Source organism: Carassius gibelio, chromosome B19 (assembly GCF_023724105.1).
Source record: "Carassius gibelio isolate Cgi1373 ecotype wild population from Czech Republic chromosome B19, carGib1.2-hapl.c, whole genome shotgun sequence".
NCBI classification, from domain to species: Eukaryota; Metazoa; Chordata; class Actinopteri; order Cypriniformes; family Cyprinidae; genus Carassius; species Carassius gibelio.
Genome location: NC_068414.1, coordinates 36322459 through 36344958, shown reverse-complemented (window position 1 = coordinate 36344958; position 22500 = coordinate 36322459). Strand labels below are relative to the sequence as shown.

At 37.6% G+C, this 22500-nt stretch overlaps 2 protein-coding genes across 7 annotated transcripts in view; one reads left to right on the top strand and one right to left on the bottom strand.

Annotated features, from left to right (window-relative positions):
* LOC127978676 (semaphorin-6D) overlaps positions 1–22500 on the top strand; it is a 276967-nt gene that overhangs the window by 141933 nt on the left and 112534 nt on the right. The window lies entirely within an intron of this gene.
* Positions 1–22500, bottom strand: part of LOC127978659 (A-kinase anchor protein 9) — a 66391-nt gene that overhangs the window by 30372 nt on the left and 13519 nt on the right. For all 6 annotated transcript variants that reach the window (XM_052583465.1, XM_052583460.1, XM_052583463.1 and 3 more), the window contains 16 exons: positions 21894–22043; positions 21642–21797; positions 19800–19997; positions 17131–18657; positions 16055–16111; positions 15393–15528; positions 15063–15249; positions 13540–13594; positions 13373–13444; positions 12448–12576; positions 10757–10885; positions 10035–10121; positions 9441–9535; positions 8311–8447; positions 6359–6561; positions 1228–1390 (listed from right to left, as the gene is read on the bottom strand). In XM_052583465.1, coding sequence (XP_052439425.1) covers positions 1228–1390; positions 6359–6561; positions 8311–8447; positions 9441–9535; positions 10035–10121; positions 10757–10885; positions 12448–12576; positions 13373–13444; positions 13540–13594; positions 15063–15249; positions 15393–15528; positions 16055–16111; positions 17131–18657; positions 19800–19997; positions 21642–21797; positions 21894–22043 — 3481 coding nt within the window. The remainder of the gene's footprint in view (positions 1–1227; positions 1391–6358; positions 6562–8310; positions 8448–9440; positions 9536–10034; positions 10122–10756; positions 10886–12447; positions 12577–13372; positions 13445–13539; positions 13595–15062; positions 15250–15392; positions 15529–16054; positions 16112–17130; positions 18658–19799; positions 19998–21641; positions 21798–21893; positions 22044–22500) is intronic.

The window sequence follows — 22500 nt, the reverse complement described above, 5'->3', positions numbered from 1 at the left end:
CCTTAAATTATGTTCGTTTCATTTTAATAGTAGTAGTAGTGGGTTATGTACATTCTGCTGAACAATAGTAACAGATTTCTGGCAAATACTTTTATTTTGACGGATTAACCGTTACAGTTCTGTGTATGTGATACTACAGTCTATGATGTGATATGAGCTAGTTTTACTCAAATCAAACGGTCAGATGCTCATGAAGTGACTCTCGGTGCAGTTCTGGAGATGTTGTTCATGTGTTTTCATCCTTATTAGTGAGAAGACAGAAGCTGAAATCACCGGAGCGTAGCGCGCTTCCGTGTGTGTAATAAACGAAGACGCGCTTCTGCTCCATTCACTAACACAGACACACAGAACATGAAGGATTCATACAGATATTAGTCAATATCGCGATTTAATGTGAGTGCAATAACCTACTTTTTATCAACTAATTAAAAATGTATCAAATTCTGTGACATTCCACGTTAAACTGTAAATTCCGTTTTTATGACTGGATTCCGCGATTCCGTGCGCGTTTTCTGCATCGTGGAAATCATACGGCCCTACAGTAGACATCTGCTTGCTGTTCGTCCGACGCCTTAAAACCGAAGTGCGAGGGGAGGGGCGACAAAATCAAGGAGGCGGGGGCGAGCACAGCACAGAGAAGACAAACAAGCAAAGTGGCGGAATCTGAATTAAATATAAACAATATATCGATATATCCGATATGTCAAAATCCATATCATGTTTAAAAAATATCTCGATATATTTTAAATATCGGGATATTGCCCACCCCTAACACACACACACACTCTCTCTCTCTCCCTCTCTCTCTCTCACACACACACTCACTCTCTCTCTCACACACACACTCTCTCTCTCTCTCACACACACACTCACTCTCTCTCACACACACACACTCACTCTCTCTCACACACACACTCTCTCTCTCACTCTCTCTCTCTCACACACACACTCTCTCTCTCACACACACACACTCTCACTCTCTCTCTCTCTCTCTCACACACACACTCTCTGTCTCACTCAAACACACACACACTCTCTCACACACACACACTCTCATTCTCTCACTCTTAAACACACTCTCTCTCTCACTCACACACGCTCTCACTCTCACACACTCTCTCACTCACACACACTCATTCTCTCACTCTCAAACACACACTCATTCTCACTCTCAAACACACTCTCTCTCACACACACACACACACTCTCTCTCTCTCACACACACACCTTCAGCTGTGTGTAGCTCCAGTGCCAGTTGTTCTCTTGCTCTCTCCTCCTCACACAGTCGCTCCTGGAGCTCCTCCTGTCTGTGCTGCAGCTCCTCCATCTCCTCACTGTGTCTGAACTTCTCCCTCATCAGCTCCGTCTGTGTGATCCGAGCATGCTCCAGCTGACGGAGACACAGAGACTCTAATAACACACTGTAAACCTGATGCAGAATATCCACTGGAATAACAATCATATATCGGACTTATATCTGCACATGTTCAAGGACATTTATAATGTTACAAAAGATTTCTATGTCAAATAAATGCTGTTGAACTTTCTCTTCATCTGTGAATCCTGAAAAATTTAATGTATCACAGTTTCCACAGAAATATTGAGCAGCACAACGGTGTTCAACATTGATAATAATCAGAAATGTTTCTTGAGCAGTAAATATGATCATATTCTTCTGATTTCTGAAGATCATGTGACACTGAAGACTGGAGGAATGATGCTGAAAATACAGCGGAGCATCACAGAAATAAATTACACTTTAACAGATAGAACACAGAAAACAGCTATATTACATCATAATAATATTTCACTTTTTTACTGTATTTTTGGTCAAATAAATGCATCTTTGGTGACTTTTAAAGCCCCAAGTCTGTTATCTTGTGTACCGTGCGACAGTACTGTTCAGCTTTACAGCAGTCTGAAAATACAGATGAAAAGCACACTGTGTCAACAAGCTCTGAGCGTTTGATCGTCTTCATGTGGTCACACTCTTCAACAAAAGCCAGGATTTCTGTGACATGACACACACACACACACAGCTCCAGAGCCTCTTCTCTAACTCTACAGCCAGCGATGTATATAAAACCCTCTCCCAAGCTCTCAGTCTTACGGTGTATGGCGGCGTGGGCAGCGAGATCTTAGACACCACTTTGAGCAGGTGTCCGCTGCGGCGCTGCTTGACGTGTGAGATCTGCGTCTGCACGACCACAGCGTTCCTCTCGTGCAGCAGGTGTGTCAGAGGAAAGGGTCGAGGCAGCGGGATGCGAGACTCCACCTCGTACACATCCATGTCCTCACACAGGACGGCCGAGTCCCAACACGTCCGGCAAGAGTCCATGTCTCCTCTAAACAGTGTCCTGAGAGACGTCTGAGACGCACAGATGAATCAGAGTGTGAACACACACACACACACACTTCACATGGTCAGGAACAACCAGCTCCAATCCCGAGAGGAAACTCAACTCAACCTGTTGCCAGAAACACACACACACACACGCACACACACACACACACACACACACTCTCCCGTTCAGTTTCCCTCCCGCTGGAACCTCATTAACTATTCCATGCCTCCGTGGCAACGGTCCTGTGGGAAAATACTGGGCCTCATTAACGAGCGAGAACAGACCATAGAGACTCTCTCTCTCTCTCTCTCTCTCTCTCTGTCTCTCTGTGTCTCGCTCTCTCTCTCTCTCTCTCTCTCTCTCTCTCTCTATCTCTCTCTGTCAGCCGGAGCAAACACTTCCTGGTTTCTGGACATGTGTGGGATACGTCGACTGTAAAGGAGGAGTCCTGAAGCCTGCAGGTGATTTAACACACACACACACACACACACACACACACACACACACACACACACACACACACACACACACACACACACACACCCTGCATGAACCTGTCCGACCAGATTCCTTCTCTATAACAGAGAACTATATGATTTAAGCTTCAATGCATTCAGAATCTCTATTTGCACATTCCTGGTTTTTCAGAATTGTATTTATATTTTGTTCTACTTTCCAACCATACTGTATCTGATAAGCAACTTCTCACTAATATATCAATGTAAAAATAATAATAATAAATCATGTTAGTACTGCATTTTCCCTTTTCTTATTAACTAAAAAATAGATAAAATAATAACCAAAACCAAAATAATTTGGTTACACATGAACCAGAGCAAATAAAACTATTATGTAAAATACATAGATATTTTTTCCAGTATTGATGAGAAATTTGATTGGAATATATAATTGTGTGAAATTTATAAAAACATTTAATATGACAATTATCAGTATTAATCGTACTGGAATGAATGGAATTTGAATTCTTAATTCAAAACAACATGAACTTTACTCTGAGAACTAAATAAGTTTTACTTGGAAAAAAATAAATAAAGTCAGTTTTTTTATGCTGAAAAGGCTCATTGATATATGTATATACATAATCACGTTTATTAACACAATTCAGTCCAAAAGTGTGTGAGACATGAGGAAAGGTGAAATGTGTTTTACAAAAGTTAATGACACTAATATAACTTCACAGATTATTTTATGAAGTATTTTTGACACTAATGGCCTTCCATACTAGCCCAGGTTCAAAGTGAGGCAAACATGAAACAAACATATTTTTTAAAGGTTATATCCGTAAGAAAATAATTGTAAAATATAAATGAAGTGTATTTTTAGGGTCTTAAAGCATCTGCAAAGTTCTGTTCCCTTCCTATGAACTATATATTTTTTAAATATGTTTCTATCTTTTTCAAGCCAAAACGGACCTGACTGCATTAATAGGGTTAAAGACCACCAAGACCATTAATAATCAGGAATGTGCGGCTTTCACTCCATCCCAGTAATTATTTTCTCTTCAAAGACTCCCTCATAAGCACATTATTGATTAACTTCTCCTCCTACACACAAACCTGGACATAAATCTTCATTCCTGAGCAAGCCGTTACACGATTAACTCGCATTAAGAGCTTGAACACAGCATCATCACCACAAATCATCCTGATTACACCTGATTACACTCAGATCTGTGTGTCTGACCACAGCAGGGCTCTGATCATGTCCAGCACTGCATCAAGAGATCTTCATCTGCTCTGGGTGTGCACTCGCTCATATTTCACGTCAAACCGGATCTGAGCTGATCTCATCTACAAATCTGTAGCATCAAATATCAATAGAAGGAAGCCGAAATCAGCAGTCAAGATATTTACAGCTGTGGTGAGAAACGTGTAAAAAAAGATGAATGAATGAACGAATGAATGAACGAAAGAACAAAAGAATGAATGTATGAACGACTGAACGAACGAATGAATGTATGAACGATTGAACGAACGAATGAAAGAACAAATGAAAGAACAAATGAAAATGAATGAACGAAAGAATGAAGAAATGAAAGAATGAATGAAAAAATGAACGAAAGAATGAAAGGAATGAAGTCAGGTCTCACTTCATTAAAAATCTTTTCACAATAATCACCAAAATGTAAAGAGTGTCAGGGTTTTGCACTGTGACTTTGTTTTATGTTTGTTTCCTGTGTCTAGTTGTTAGTTCACAACCTCCTGTTACCCTAGTTGGTCTAATTGTGCTCACCTGTGCCTCATGTATTTTCCTCCCTATTTATAGTGCACCGTACCCTTTTGTGTTTGCCTGTCCGTTGTCATTATCACTCCCTGTCTGTGTATGTTCTTGTCTTGCTCCCTGCTTAGGTTATTTGTTTGTTCTTGACTTTTGCTTTCATTTGTAATATTTATTTAGTTTTCTCATCTTGATTCTTGGTTTTGTTTGATCATTCTCTTATGTTGGTAATTGGTAATTTCCTATTTTTTTACTTTTATTAGTTCATTGGTTTATTCTTTGTCTTGGATTTAACTTGTGTTTTTGTGGAGCCTTGTCCGGTCTAGTCTTGTGTTCGAGTTCCTGACCTGTCCCGATGTGTCCTGCCCTGGCTCTACTAGCCTGGCATCTGGTCTGTTTCAGAGTCAGTGGTCAACAAGTTTCTGAGCTCTGCTCTATGGTTCCTTGTGTGGCCTTCTCTATCAGCCTGGTCTTGCTGCCCCCTCTGTTTCCAAAGTATTCTGCCAGTTGTTTCCTGAAGCCTTCCCAGTGGCCTTCCCTAGCTGTTCTCTTTATTGTGTTCCTGTTGTGGTATCTGTTGTGCATATATATATTATATATATATATATATATAAATAAATGACCAAAAGTTTATTTTTGAGAGTCCAACAGGAGTTAAAACTGCTATATTTGTGATGAGAAACATGGAAAATATAATTAAGAAAAACAAAAACAAATAAATAAAAGTTTATTTTTTATAAAAAACTAAGTCTGGTTTCACTTTATTATTATTATTATTTTTTTAAGAATCGACAGAGAAGTATTATAGATTCCTAGAGGAGTCAAAACCATTGCAGTCCATCACAGTATTCTTCTGAGAGATCAGATATATTGATTATTTGAGAGATAACGGCTGATGATCTGTATCTCCAGCAGGAAGCTCTAATAAACGATTAGCAAAGATAGCTTCACTTTACTGCAGACCAGCAACACTGCTGCCACGGAAACCAAAACATTATGCAAATCAGCCAGTATCTATTGGCAACCGTAGTGAACGGCTCCGCCCCCAGCAGAGACCATGTGACCTGAGAGCATCTGCTGGACTCTGATCTGATCTCACCAACATGTTATTATAGAATTACACAAAAACATATACACCTTAACAGAAAAAAAATGTAATACATAAATAAAAAAAATATATAAATTAAATGTATAGATGAATTTAATTCAATTAAATGTATAAAAAAAAGAAGAAAAACACAACAACATTTTAACTACAACTGAAAAAAAGTGAGAACAGAAAATAGATTAAAAAAATATATCTTCTAAATATTACCAAAAACTATTTAAAAAACACTGCATTGAGTAATTATTTTGCACTATCATTCAAATTTTTGGATCACTTATTTTCACCAGGGCTGCATTTATTTGATCAAAAATACAGTAAAAATAGTGAAATATTATTCTAGCGTAAATCATCTGTTTTCTGTGTGAATCTGTGTTAAAGTGTAATTTATTTCTGTGATTCTCTGCTGTATTTTCAGCATCATTCCTCCAGTCTTCAGTGTCACATGATCTTCAGAAATCATGAAAAATTATTATTTACTGATCTAGAAACATTTCTGATTATTATCAATGTTGAAGACAGTTGTGCTGCTCAATATTTCTGAGGAAACTGTGATACATTTTATTTTCCAGAATTCACAGATGAACAGAAAGTTCAGAAGAGCAGCATTTATCTGAAGCAGAAGTCTTGACTGACACTATTTGGGTTTAGTTTCTGAGCTCTTGTGTACCTGAGTGCTGGTCTCAGTGATGGTGATGAGCAGCTTCTCCACAGCGCTCTGCAGTCGTGTGCTGATGCTCATCAGAAACCCCTCCCCCTCCGGCGGGAGCTCCGCCCCCTGTAGCTGTAGCTCCGCCCCCTGGATCTTCAGCCACAGCTCCAGCTCTTCGTCTCTCTTGGTCTCTCTGCTGAGGAAACCCTCAGGGGACACGTCTGTGTGCGGGACACAACAACATAACTTTATAACAGCTTTATAACCCCACAGAATGAAGCTCTAACCCCGGTCGAACACGAGATATTCTCCAAAAGAACACAGGATAGATTAAATGAACTCCAGATGAATGTATGACATGAGAAAGGCTTAAGGAGACATGAATGAGAGCTCAGGTGACCTCACACAATGTGTTCTGTGTGTTACAGGAGCCATATGAGACACCAGGAAGTGATCCTGAACATCTCAATTCTGGGTCATTATGGTTATCATATTACACTACAACTACAGCACACACTGAAAACATAAAAAAAAGGTAAAATATACTTCTATATACGTCTAATGACAAAAACACACAACCAAATTATTATACCTTTAACAAGAATTACAGTAAATAATCATATATATGAAGTATATAAAAAAAACTGATTCAAGATAATCAAAAAACGCACAACAAAATTACAAAAAAATAATATTAAACAATAAAGAACTATAAAATTAACACCAATTCATATTATTTATACAAATCCTAATTGTAACTCAATGACACAATGACACAAAATTACAAAAATTAAAAAAAATTATATATAATTTTAGCAATTGTTTTGTATATAAATAATTAATTAAATATGGAATAAGAACCAAAACAATTAAACAAATCAATACATATCATAATAATACCTGAAAACAGAAATACTCAAACTTACAAAAAACTATATCTAGAAATAAATAAATAATAAAATGTAAAATAAGAACCAAATCAAAATAACAATAAAAATAATAATAGTATCTCAATGACACTTAAGTCGGGCATACACTGTGTGATTTCTGTGTGATTTCGGCAAGGTACTCACACTGTATGGGTAGATCGCATGCGATGTAAAGCCAAAGCTCAAGATTATTATTATTATCGATTGTCGAGTTGTGATTTGACTGCTCACACTATACGTGAGGAATCAACCGGATCAACACGTAAGATCCCTCAGAACCCGGATGTTTGTGGCGGTTTCAGAATAAACAGGCTTTCACGGGATAAACGCACTGCTTTGATGATATGCGCAATTCTGTGTGCTGAAACGTCCATAAAAGAAAAAAAGAAAAAAAGGCGTCGGCGTATCTAGACGCGCAGGTGGCTCGGAAGACGTGGCCAATATGGTCAATCCATTTTGCAACGTGAACTGGAGGTATACGGGCGTTTTCTTGCCTCTTTTCTTTTTCTTTGACATGCCAGAAATCCATCCGACCAAGCGATTAATCGCCTCTAGTTTCCCCGTCTACACTACACGAACACTGCACGAACACTGCACGACCAAGGACGCACGAAAATGCTGAAATTCGTCCCGACCCAAAAAAAGTCGCACGAGTCAGAATTCAGCTCAAAATCAGATGAAAATCGCACAGTGTATGCCCGGCCTTAAAACACAAAATTACTTAAACTTTAACTAAATATAAAAAAATAATAACTATTATTTAGACATAAATAAATAAAATAAAGACTGAATCAAAATAACAATAAAAATCATAACACCACCTCAGTGAAGCTAAATGACACTAAAATCACACAACAGAAAGACTACTAACTAACTAAGATGAAAATAAACAACATTAAAACAATATCTTTTTATCAATAAAATCTATAATGTTATGTGTGTGTTCCTGAAACAAGCCTGGCATCAGTGAACACACCACACACAGGTCACATGACCTCAGGACACAGACACAGTGTGTGTGTGTGTGTGTGTGTATCTGACCTGTGTCCTGACCCTCGCTGGACTCCTCCAGGATCCTCTGCACATGACGGCCGATGGTCTCCTCGACCGCAGCGGTGGTCTTCAGCACCTCGAGCAGAGCCTGACGCAGACGAGTGTTCACCAGACACAGAGCATCCCTGAGAGAGAGAGAGAGAGAGAGAGAGAGAGAGAGAGAGAGAGAGAGAGAGAGAGAGAGAGAGAGAGAGAGAGAGAGAGAGAGAGAGAGAGAGAGAGAGAGAGAGAGAGAGAGAGAGGGAGAGAGAGAGAGAGAGAGAGAGAGACAGAGAGAGAGAGAGAGAGAGAGAGAGAGAGAGAGACACTGACTCACTCAGCTCTCTGAACAACAGACTCAGAGAATAAACAACACTAGTACATCATTAAACCATTACTAGTCAAATTAAGATAAACAATAAACAAAAACAATTACAATTAAGTGGCAAAATATTATTACACCATAAAATGTACAATTAAAATAATATTAGCTAAAAATGTATTAAAAAAAATGTATGTATAAAATATATTGTAAAATAAAAAATATAATAAATATTATATCAAAAATATATTCAATTAGAAAAATTTAAATTAAGTACAAAATAAGTAGTAAACAAACATTTAACAATAAAAACAAATTAAAATTAAACTTACTAAAAATGTAATTAAGTAATAAAAATGTTAATATGTATTTTTAATAACACTTACTAAATCTTATTAATCTATAAAAAAAAATTAATTAAAAACGAATACAAATAAATCTTCACTAAAATAAACAAAGAATTAAATTGTAAAGACAGTAATAGGCCTAGTAAAGCTTAAAGCATAATTATAATGAATAATTTTAGAAAAAATAACAGTAGCAAAGTATTATTACATCATAAAACATACAATTAAAATAATCTTAATGTAAAAATAAAAAAAATCAGAAAAAAATATAAATAAGCAGAAAATAAGTAGTAAATAAATATTTTTAAAAGAAAAAGAAAATAATTAACATTAACATTAAATCAAAACATTTCTAAAAATTAAAAATTAAAAAAGAAGATAAAAAAGTGAAACTAGAAGCAGTAAAGTCAATGGTAAATCTCTCTCTCTGTGAGGTGCAATGTTTGGCTGGAGCCCAGTGTAATCCTCACCTCTCAGTGATGACCTCATCAGACGAGAGCTCTGGCTCCACGGTCACAGCTCTTCCCTGACCTCTGACCTCCTCTTCCTCTTCCTCCTCTTGCGTCTGGAGAGAAGAAACAGCAGACAAGAAGCCGGTCATTTGATCACGGTCAAACACAACACAACACCAGAGCAGCTTCTAGTGAAGGTGAAGGTGAAGTGACATTCAGCCAAGTATGGTGACCCATACTCAGAATTTGTGCTCTGCATTTAACCCATCAGAAATGCACACACACACACACACTGTGAACACACACCCGGAGCAGTGTTCATCATTTATGCTGCGGCGCCCGGGGAGCAGTTGGGGGTTCGATGCCTTGCTCAAGGGCACCTAAGTCGTGGTATTGAAGGTGGAGAGAGAATTGTACATGTACTCCCACCCACAATTCCTGCCGGCCCGGGACTCAAACTCACAACCCTTCGATTGGGAGTCCAACCCTCTAACCATTACCACGACTTCCCCTACAACACCTACACACATCTACATACTCACTCATGACTGGGTGTTTATCAACATCTATATATTTATCTATTTAACAACCGAAGGAGGAGTGAAAGTGTACCTGCTCCGTCTGCGTGCTGCAGCTTTGCATGCTGGGAAGCAGGTGTTGATCTCGGTGTCTCTCGGTCTGCTTCAGCTCCAGCTCCGTCTGCAGCAAACACACACACACACACACACACAGATTTACAGTCAGCACTAAAACATCTCTGCTGATAATAAACTCATGAATGAGTAAAAAAATTTTATTAAATAAAGCCAAATAAAAATAAAACTTAGTACAAATAAAAATATTTAAATAAACACAAAATAAAACCTTTATTAAAAGTCAATTTAACCATAAAAAATATCAAATTAAAACAAATAATTTGAATAAAATAAAAATGTCCCTTAAAAAATAAAAATGTTAAATTAGAATTGTTTTTATTTATTATGCCTTTATTTAACTAGGAGGTCCTATAAAATACATAAAATTGCTTTAAATGAAATAATAAACAAAATAATAATAACAAAAAATATATAAATCATAAAAAAAGGCAAATTACAATGATTTAAAAATAATAATCAAAATAAAAACACTAAAAACATTCAATATTTATGTTTAGGCAATTCAAATACAAGTAAATGTGTTGTTGAGTAACTGAAATATGAACTCTTGCAGGAGGGTGATAGTTAATATTATAATTAAAGGAGATTAGTGAGTTTGTGAGCTAAACCGTGACTAACTAGCTGTTTAACTGCTGGTTAACCCTCGAGTGGGACAGGAACAGGAAGCAGCACACACACCTGCAGGAGCTGCTGGGTGAGAGTGTGTATCTGAGCCGTCAGGAGTGTGTTCTGCTCCAGCTGAAGTGTGTGTGACGCTCTGAGACACTCCTCCTCATCCTCCTGTGGTCTGTGCTCTTCTTCAGGAGACTGTGGAGTCAGCAGACAGCGGTTCATCTCCATCATCAGACAGCAGCAGACGATCATGAGCTGACACCAGCCATCAATAACACTCTGATACTGAGAAAATCAGCTGTACACTTGTTCAGATCAAGTTCTCAGCAATGCATATCACTAATCAAACATGAAGTTTTCATATATTTATGGTAGGAGATGTACAAAATCTTTACTTAATATCCTGATGATTTTCATCATGAAAGAGAAATGTATAATTGTGACTCACACAATGTATTGTTGTCTATTTCTACAAATATACATCTGTGATACTGATGACTGGGTCACATAATACATTCATTTTCATTTTTATATTAATGTCAGAATAGAATAGAGTAGAATAAAACAGAATAGAATAGAGTAGAATAAAATATAATAGAGTAGAATAGAATAGAGTAGAGTAGAATAAAATAGAATAGAGTAGAGTAGAATAAAATAGAATAGAATAGAGTAGAGTAGAATAAAATAGAATAGAGTAGAGTAGAATAAAATAGAATATAGTGGAGTAGAATAAAATAGAACAGTATAGAGTAGAGTAGAATAAAATAGAATAGAGTAGAATAAAATAGAATAGAATAGAGTAGAATAAAATAGAATAGAGTAGAGTAGAATAAAATAGAATAGAGTAGAATAAAATAGAATAGAATAGAGTAGAATAAAATAGAATAGAGTAGAATAAAATAGAATAGAATAGAGTAGAATAAAATAGAATAGAGTAGAATAAAATAGAATAGAATAGAGTAGAATAAAATAGAATAGAGTAGAGTAGAATAAAATAGAATAGAGTAGAATAAAATAGAATAGAATAGAGTAGAATAAAATAGAATAGAGTAGAATAAAATAGAGTAGAGTAGAATAAAATAGAATAGAATAGAGTAGAGTAGAGTAGAGTAGAGTAGAGTAGAGTAGAGTAGAGTAGAGTAGAATAAAATAGAATAGAGTAGAGTAGGTGAGTGCTAGTATTAATTGGTCAGGTGATGGAGAAAAAGATATGTCTTTAGTAGTTAAATGAAAAATTAAATGAAAAAGAGAAAGCTCATATATTCAGAAAGGACACTGAAAAGTCACTCGTGACCAAATTCTGAATCCTAATAAGAATTAAAAGGAACAAAATCATTATTATAAACAGAGGGTTCACTCCTTGATTCTGATTGGCTGAGCTGTGTTCAAAGCTGTTGTGAATGACTCTACAATGTAACACACACCTTTGTTTACTTCTGTGTGTTGCTCGGCAACCACTTTGTAACAACAACTGATTCTGAGGAGCTACATTGTTTGGTGGAAGAACACTGTTCTTATTAATATCATTACACTTTATTTGCTCTGTTTTATTCTGTGAGACCTTACTACATTCATGGAATAACTGTTTTATAAAAGCAATAATCCCAGATAAGCTGTGGTTTACAGTGATTTTATAACAGCTCGTTCATAACAACAACCCTCAGCTGATATAAGTTCACTGTAAACCACAGTTTCTCGGGGATTATTGCTCTAATAAAGCAGAACTGGTGAGGCGTCTGTGGCAGACGTGATCTCACCTTCATCAGTGGGTCCTCCTCTTCCTCTCTGCTGTCCGTCTGTGTGCCAGCGCTCGTCTCTCGGCTCTGTCTGCTGATCCGAGTCTCTTCGGTCTGCTGGGCGAACTCCACCGACATCTGCACGATCACCTGACACAGCAAACACAGAGACCATCCGTTCATACAGCACCAAATCAACGTCTGTGCTGAAAGAAACCTTCTGAAATCAGTCATCAATCCATCGATCGGATTCACAAACGCAGGAAGACTTCACAATAATATCACCTAACCTCAAGACATTCAATGCACATAAACTGGACAGTAAGAAAAAGGACTGTTTTGATCAGTATATGAACTATATTACACATTATTAGTACTTAATCTTTTAGTGATGTCTTATAAATGCATGCAATATATATATATATATGAAACATTTTTGGTTTTAGGTTTTTGGCTACATGACAATTTTAATATTGATTCTGGGAAAAAAATAATTTCAGTGCATCACTAACCCAGAATAAGTCATGTTTGTCACAAAATTAAGAAGAAGAATTAAATTAAGGGGGAAAAACCACGCAATATTTCAGTTTTCAGCTAAATATTATATAAAAAAAATAATTCTGGTGCATCATTAGCAGAGAATATTATAACACTTTCATTTTAAAGCTATAGAAACTTCTGAGGTTTTCTTGCTAAAAAAAAAAAAAAAAAATATTTGAAAAACATTATTTTTGGTTATGTTTCAGGCTAAATGGCTAAACATTTGATTAAAAAAATTATAATAGTAATAAACAAATAAAAAACTTTCAGTGTATCATTAGCCAAAAGTGTGCACAATCCCCAGCAGCATTCCTCTCAAGTCTATCTATGGTGCAGACGTCAGCCAGTGAAGCGTGAAGCAGACGTACAGAATACAGTCATGAGAGATGTTAAAGAGTTAAAGCACCTTGGAGATCTCCTCCTCCAGACGTCTGAGCTCAGGCTCCTCCAGACCACACACTCCTCTCAGTCTCTCCTCCTGACACACACACACACACACACACACACACACACAGAGAATCAAAATCCATTCAGAAGTAGAAATTATACCTGATACACTGAGGTGAGACTGACCTGAAGAGGGTCACGCTGCTCGTCTCTCGTCTGCGGCGGACAGACGCTCGGCATGCTGGGAAACCACACACACACAGATAGAGAGAGAGAGTCAACATCAGACATCACCAGAGCAGAAACTGACCTCATACACCACAACACCACACAACATATGATATAAATTAATTCAATAAATAAAATAATTCAATAATATTTAAATAAAATAAAAATGCGTATAAATAATTTCTAAATATATGATATTATATTATATATATAAAACATTTTATTTTAAATATTATATATAATAAAGAAAAAAATATATTATAATAATATACCAGACCAATAACTAGTGATAAAAATAAAGATAAATAAACAAAAATCAATTAAATAAAATTAACATAAATAATAAAAAAATATTTAAAAGATTATATTATATATATTAAGAAAATTATATTATGTTAATATATATATATATAATATATATATATATATATATATATATATATATATAAATATAAATATATATATATATATATATATATATATATATATATATATATATATATATATATATATATATATATATATATATATATATATATATATATATATAAATTGAGAGTAAAAAATATTTGAATGCAGTAAAACACTGGAAATTCATTGGTTAAAAACCCTGAAAAATAAACATGTACAAATCCCTTTGAATATTGTCTTTGATAATGAGTACAACTTTATACAGAAAGCTACAAAAGAACAGAAACTGAATCAGACAAGACTGCAGAGAAGTAGAAAGAGATGTGTTAGCATGACTTGGCTGAGAAGAGACCCTCTCACACACACACACAGGGCTGAATTACAGCCTGGGAAGTCTTGTGTTTTCAGCCTCTGTGTGTAAATGTCAGACAGCGAATGAAAAGTTACGAGGCTTGATGAAAAACACTCAGCGGAGCAACAGAGAGGAACGGGACTTTAATTAAAACAACAACAACAGCATTAATAAAGACAGACGGATCACAAAACGGGTTTCGCTCAGAGACTCGTTCAGCTGAAGCCCTCTGACATTTCAAAATTAAACATAAAAATGTACATTATATTTCATCATCATTCCTCCAGTCTTCAGTGTCACATGATCTTCAGAAAGCATGAAAATATGATGATTTACTGCTCAAGAAACATTTCTGATTGTTATCAATGTTAAAAATAGTTTTTACTGTATTTTTTTATATATAAGTGTAGCCTTGGTGAGCAGAAGAGACTATCAAAACATGTATAGATCAAAAAAGCCCTGTGAAATGGACCATATTATCTTTGGGAAAAAAGGGAAAATATTAAACAAGTCTCATACTGTCACTTCTTCCCATGGAGTGCCTCAAGGATCTATTCTCTGTCCGCTTTTGTTTTTAATCTACATGTTCCCTCTGGGTCAGACCAATTTTTTATTTATTCCAAACTTATGGCCAGTAGTGTAGCTGGCTGGGACAAACGTGAATGGATGTCAAGCCCTTGTTTCTGTGTGGTGTGATATCAGATTTGAGGTTATTCACCTGAAGACCTCTCCGGCTCCTGTGAGCTCCTGGAGTCTGCTCTGCAGCAGGAGGATCTGGGCCGTGAAGCGCTCCTGCGTCTCCTCCATCTGCTGCTGATAGTAGCTCTTCAGCCGCTCGATCTCCAGACGCTCAGAGCACTCATCAGACTCTGCCTTGAGCTCCGCAGGAACAGGAGAAACACAACCTGCAAACATGTGAATGTGCAGCTACATTACCGAACGCAATCTCTGGGTACGAGCACAGAGCGAGTGAGCCGTGTGACAGTGCCTCTCTCTTTCATGCTGATGGATCTCTTAATAATGGATCTGAAAGAGCGTCTGAACTGACCTGCGCGCTGACCGTCGTCTCTCCTCATCTCCTCCGGTGTCTGCTCACACAGACTCTCTCTGAGCAGCTCGAGCTGAGCGGTGTGTATCTGAGACAGACTGATGCGCTGAGCCTCCAGCTGCAGACGACACTCATCCTGCACACACACACACACACGGACAGAGAGACATTCCTCTGAGTTCACAGCAGAACTACCTGACGCTAAAGCAGCAGAGACAATCAGCTAAAACATGTTGAAATCAGGTTACACATCTCAATCTGAAACAAACATCTAACAAAAGAGTTCATAAGAGCTACGCACACACACACACACACACACACACACACACTCACTCGCTCACAATGGAGATCGAGCAGCGATTACAGAGAGAAATCAGCTGCACAGGACACACCTCCAGTGTTTAAGAGCAGGTGTCTGATGCGACACTAATACTAAAACACATTCACCTAATGGCACTTAAACCACAGCAGACACACACACACTCACTGGAGCACATTTACACAGTTTTACACTGTACTTCACTTCAACTTATTTTTGCACTTGCCATTTCTCTGAAATTATTTATAAACTTCAGTGATAATTTCTGAGTGAAAATGGTTTCCGAGTAAATCCTGCTGAGCTGCAGCCGAAGATGAACAGTAAGAGTTTGATACACACTTACATGATCAGAGCCGTCCATTTCCTGCGGCTGCATCATGAGCGAGACTCCCATCAACACCTGCGGATCACACACACACACACACACACACACACACACACACACACACACACATCAACAGTTATTCAGTGTTCAGAACCTTCCCCTGCACTGAAGAACAAACCAGGAGATGATTCATAAATATATATTCAGAATAAAAGATGAGAGAGACGGTGGAAAATGATCTGACAAAACTATGGTACAATTAGTGTAAAAAAATGGTGACAAAACTATATATATATTTTTTTTAGTAAATTTTCTTTTTTCTTTTCTTTTTAAACTTTTCATTATTTATAATAATAGATTTTTTCATTATAACAGCAACTTTGTCTATTTTTAGGACCATTTGGATTTGTTACATGTGACATTATAATAATTTTTTAATCATAATAACATTTCCAAATTATCATTACTGACAAATAAAAAAAAATTATGAAATTCTCTATCTCTCTAATGACAGTAAGGTGAAAATTATTAGATTATCTACATTGTGAATTATTTCTACACCCTGGTAATATTTGTGCTTCCATTAACCTAATAAAAAAAAAACTGCTTAATAAAATAAAAATAAAATAATCCAGACTTACTATGACTATGAGAATTAGGGGGTTAAATGTGTTTAATTGTCATGAAAAATAATAATGTAATAATATAAATAAATAATATAAAAATGCAAAACAATTAAATAAAAATTAAAACATAATGGACTTTAAATGTGCTACAGAAATACACACGATTTTCTTTACACAAAAACATCTTTTGATTTTGGGGTGAAATTTGAACCGTTTCACGAGATTCACCCATAAATGGTGTATTAGGGAATAAATTTAAAAGTTAAAGTGTAAATAATAGGCTTTTTAGGCTGTTTATATGCACTCATGTTCTTCAGAGCTGCTGAGATCAAAGAGTGTCACACAAACAGCAGAATCTCTCTCTCTCTCTCTCTCTATTACACCACAGTCTCTCTCGCCCCTCCATCACCCTGCACTCCGGCCGATACGAAATCATCAGGAGTCTGCAGTGTGAGAGACGTCTCTTACCTGTTCCTCCTGCGCTGCTGTGTGTGCGGTGTCTCTCTCGCTCCTCATGTGTGCTGCTGTCAGAGACGAGGACTCGTGGAGATGTGTTTCAGACCCCAGCTCTTCATCTCTGCCTCTCTTCAGCGTCTCCAGCTCCGCTTCCATCAGCGAGAGATGCTCGGTCAAGCTCTTCTTCTCCTTCTCGGCCGTCTCCAGCTTCTCCATCAGCTCTGTGGTGTGTTTCTCCATCAGCGTCTTCCCGTCCACCTCCTCGTGACCTCTGACCTCCGTCTCACGTTCCAAGCGCCGCTCGAGCTGTAGCTTAGCGTTCACGAGGCACGTGTACTCGTCCTTCAGCTCCTGGTAGTTCACCTCGAAGTTCTTCTCAGCGAAGGAGAAGGTGTTTCTCTGCTTCTCGATCTCGTCCTGAAGCTCGTTCAGTCGCGCACACATCTGTTCGTTGGCGGAGGAAAGGCGGGCGATGTCCTGGAGCAGCACGAGTCTCTCTGAAGCTAGCGCCGCTCTCTCGCTCTCCACCGAACGCAGCTGGTCCAGAGCCTCGCGGTGTCTCGTGTCCATCTCGTCGCGCAGGTTCTCCGCGTTGAGCTGGTTTTCCCGTGTGAGGTCGTCTCGGAGTCGTGAGAGCTCCTCCTCGTGGCTGAACAACAGCTGCGTTCTCAAGTGATCCAGCTCGGACTCCAGCGACTCGGCCATGCGGTCTAGCACCGCGTCTTTCTCCCGCTCTAGCATCTCTAGCTTGATCTTATAGTTGGTGATTTCTGATTCGTGCTTGGCTTCTAGTTCTCCGTTGGCTTTGTGCGCCGAATCTAGCTGCGCCCGCAGGTCGCTAACAGCGTGTTGTATTTCCTCTGGGCTCTGTATTTCTGCTCTTTGCAGCTCGTCGCGCAAACGCTCCAACTCTTGCGCCTGACTTAGTTTATCTGTTCTCGTCTGCGCTAGCTCCTGCTCTGCCTTTTCTCGCAACACTAGCGTCTCCTGTAGCTTCTGCTGGAGCTCGACGAGCTTCACGTTTAGCACGTTGGCGTCTCCGGTGCTCTGGAACAGCTGAGCTTTACACCTCTCCAGCTCTGACTGATGCTGCTGGACCATCTTCTCCGTTTCTGAGCAGTGCTGCGCTTGGATTCGCTCCAGCTCTGTCGTGTGTTGCGTGCGAAGCTCCCGCTTCATCTCCACGATCTGCTGACCGTACATCTCGTCCAGTTCGTCTCTCAGCGTCTCCATCCGGCATCTCCAGTCGTCCTCGAGTCTCTCTGATTGGCAGCGCTGCTGGAGCTCCTCCACGCTCTTCATCAGCTGCAGGATTTCTCCGGACGACATGCGCTCTTTCTGTCTGGACGCGGACAGCTCTTTTTCGCAGGCGTCTAGCTCTTGGGTTTTCACTGACAGATGTTTGTTGACTTCCTCCACTTGTTGTTTGGAAGACAGAAGCTGATCCTGAAGCTGTGTTATCAGACGCTGATGTTCAGTATTCAGGGAGTCCTTTTCTCGTAAACTCTGAGCAAACGATTCTTCAGCTTGTGTGCGGAGCTGAAGACAGAAAAGCTCATTTTTACTTTCAACAAGATTTATATTGCTGTCGAGCAAGTGCAATTTTTAATCTAGTTAACTGCAAAACTAGGGCTGTGATGGTAAATCGATGCAGAATCTATTCGTGGATCGATCTTTCGAATGCCTCACGATTCTCTCTGGAATTGATTCTGAGGTTATATGTTAACAGCAGATGGCGCTGTAATCTAGTCTGTGACCACACACTCAGACTTTTTCTCCCAGCCCTAGTGCAGACAAACCTAATTAATCACAAAGTAACCACACATCAATCTTGGCTGCGAAATCGCGAGATCATTTAAAGTCATTATTGTGTTTAATTCAGAAAAGCATTGAATGGAAATGTATTAAGTTAAACCTTGATTCAACATGGCATAAATAATTATAATAAAGGAGTTTTTTTTATGCAATGAGAAACTAAAAGCACCAGTAAGTGGCAGAAAGTCACTGTATTGATGAGTGAGTCATTGAATCATTCACTCAACCAATTCATTTAAATGGCTGATTCACTATAAATGAATCAAGTGGCTGTCTTTAGGAATGGTTCACTGAATCATTGATTCAATTCAATTCATTCAAAACATCTTGGAGACGTGCAACCATTCTGCCATGCTATTTTCGTTTGAGAAATTAAGCTAAAATTAAACAAAGCTCAAATGTAACACAATATTAACTTCTTGTTTATTGAACTATTGCATAAAATCAATATCATATATGCAATCGTGTAGCAATTTGTGAAGAACTGCTAAACTACGATGTAAATATAAGTGGGTAATTTTTTTGTCCTCGTATCTTGAATTTTAGGGGCATATAACTGCATTTTAATGGGCTACATCATGCAGTAAGTCAATTAACTCATTAAATTGAAAGCCCTAATTTGACTGCAATGGAGGAAAAATAATAAGCACAAAATGTGTAATTATTCAGTCCACTTAAAACCTTTGTTTGGTTGTTTTTAAAGAGGACTCGAATGCAAAAGCATGCCTGTGCGTTAGCCATACTTTAACAATAGCATATTTGAGTGTGTTATGAGCGAAGATCATGATGCTGGATCACATGACTGTAGACAGCTGCCTAGGGCTGATGGCCGTTGAGTGGGCGGACTTGTTTTATAGTGAACTCACCCTCTCTGCTTCACTCAGACTCTCCTGGAGCTGCGTGATCAATAGAAGCTGCTCCTGCGTCTTCTCCTGGTGACCTCTGACCTGTGCGTCCCTCTCGTCCAGCTGCTGCTGGTGCAGCGTGATCTGCTGACGGGCCTGGAGCAGATCTGCAGCGGTGGAGCTGATGTTGGAGCTACGCATTATCTCACCGGCCTGAAGCTGAGGAAAAAACACTTTAAAAAACTCAAAAACAGGGGACGAGGCGAGATGTGGGTGGATGTAGTTTATGCTAATTTATGCAGAATCCACCTGACTTCACAAAGCTTGAGGATTTAATGCGGCAGATGACAAAACTGCAGCAGAACCTTAACATTATCTTTATAGTAATTCGTTATAGTCATTTTTACAGTTATTATAGTTATCGCTAGCACTTTAGTATCATTATAGCTCGTTTTACTTATCATTGGTATAGTTATCGCTACAATGAATTATCGCTACAGTTACAGCTATCATTTTCGATATTTTTTTAGATATCATTGGTTACTGTTATAGTTATCGTTATACTTATTATACTTCGTTATATTTATCATTATTATAGTTATCGCTATAATTATCGTTACAGTTACACTATCATTTCCAATATTTTTGTAGATATCATTAGTTACTGTTATGGTTATCGTTAAATTTATTATAGTTCGTTATACTTATTGTTATAGTTATCGCTATAATTATTGTAACAGTTACCACTATAATTTTCAATATTTTTGTAAATATCATTAGTTACTGTTATAGTTCTCGTTATACTTATTATAGTTCGTTACACTTATTGTTGTAGTTATCGCTATAATTATCGTAACAGTTACCACTATAATTTTCAATATTTTTGTAAATATCATTAGTTACTGTTATAGTTCTCGTTATACTGATTATAGTTTGTTACACTTATTGTTGTAGTTATCGCTATAATTATCGTTACAGTTACCACTATCATTTTCAAAATTTTTGTAGCTATCATTAGTAACTGTCATACTTTTACATCTTCATTATAGTTTGTTATAATTCTCGTTAGTTCTCGTTATAATTATCGCTACAGTTATTTCTATTGTTTTCGATATTTTTATAGCTATCATTAGTTGTACTGTTACCAGTTATCGTTATTCTCGTCACCGCTATGGTTATCATAAGAGTAATTGCTACAGATATAATTATAGCTATTGCTATTTTTAAAGTTATTGTAGTTATCATCGTACCTTTAATTAAAGATAAAGTTGGCACTATTACTTATCATTGCTACAGTTATTGTTATAAACATTATCGCTATTTTTATAGTTTTCATTACAGTTTTCATTATAGTTATAGCTATCATTGTACTTATTCCTATAGTTATAGATTTCGCTATAATTATCGCTATAAGTTTTGCTATTTTTATAGTTATTAGCTATGTAGTTATCATCCTAGTTATCACTAGAGTAACTGATATAGTTATTGCTATAGTTATCATTAGAGGAACTGCAAAAATTAGCGTTAGCACTTGTTATCATTATAGTAACCATTAAACTCTATAGTCATCGTTATAGCTATCGTTTTTGCAATTTTTATAGTGATCATAAGTTAAAGCTGCAGTCCGTAAGTTTGTCACAATCTCTGTTTGCAATTGCAGTTATTTGCGCAATTATTTTCATTATGTATGGCTCCAGCACGTTTTATATAAAATGCTATCATTCTAGCTATTGTTATTAGCTTTCATTATTGCTATTAGAGTAATCCCTATAGTTATCGTTATCATAGCATTCACTGTAATTATCTTTACAGTAGCATCACAGTTACTGTTATAGCTGAAGATACGTAGCGCAGGTCTGATACCTGTTGGAACTGAAGCTGGAGCTTCTGGCTTTGCTCCGTCAGCTCCAGAAACTCCCTCATCACCTCCTCCTTCTCGGTTCGAGCCTGCTGCAGATTGGAGGTGAGCTGCGTGATGATTTCATCCCTCTGTTTCAGCGCTTCCTCAAAGTCCTGCAGCTGCGGACACAAAGACACACCACACACACACACACGTCTCAATTACAGTATAGTATCACCAGCGTGACTCGCGAGTCCTTCAGCACACACACACACCTGCTGCACCCCTTCAGCTCCAAACCTGATGTCCTCCAGCTCACTCCTAAGCTCCTCCAGGGCCAGGCTCTTAGCGGCCAGCTCGTCCTCCACGTCCTGTCTGGGGCTCGGAGGCTCCATGTGTGCTTCGAACCCCTCCAGATCTTCCTCCTGACACAGTGAGAAGATTCATGAGCGCTCCTTATGAAGCCCTTTCCACAGAAACGGTGACAGGAGAATCTGAGCACTGCCTGCTGATCCCAGGGTTATTACACTTCACCAAAACTAAAGCTAAAAACCATTAAAAGTGTAATCTTAGATATTCAAAATACTGGTGCAAACATGTGCATTAACAGAAATAAAGAGAAATATTATATTGAATAAAGTATTAAGTAAATATTTTATTTAAGCTAGTTGAACCTGATGTCCTAAAATAACTAAAACTGGTATATGTATTTTTAAAAAAGTACTTTATAAATAAAATGTAAAAAAAAAAAAAAGAGAAAAAAAAACATTTTAGCAGGAAAAAAAGAAAAAAAAAATGTAGCTTTAATCCTGTCATTCTCTCGTTGATCTGATTGCTTCTACTTCATGAGTCTCTTTGGATAAAAGCGTCTGCTTAATGACT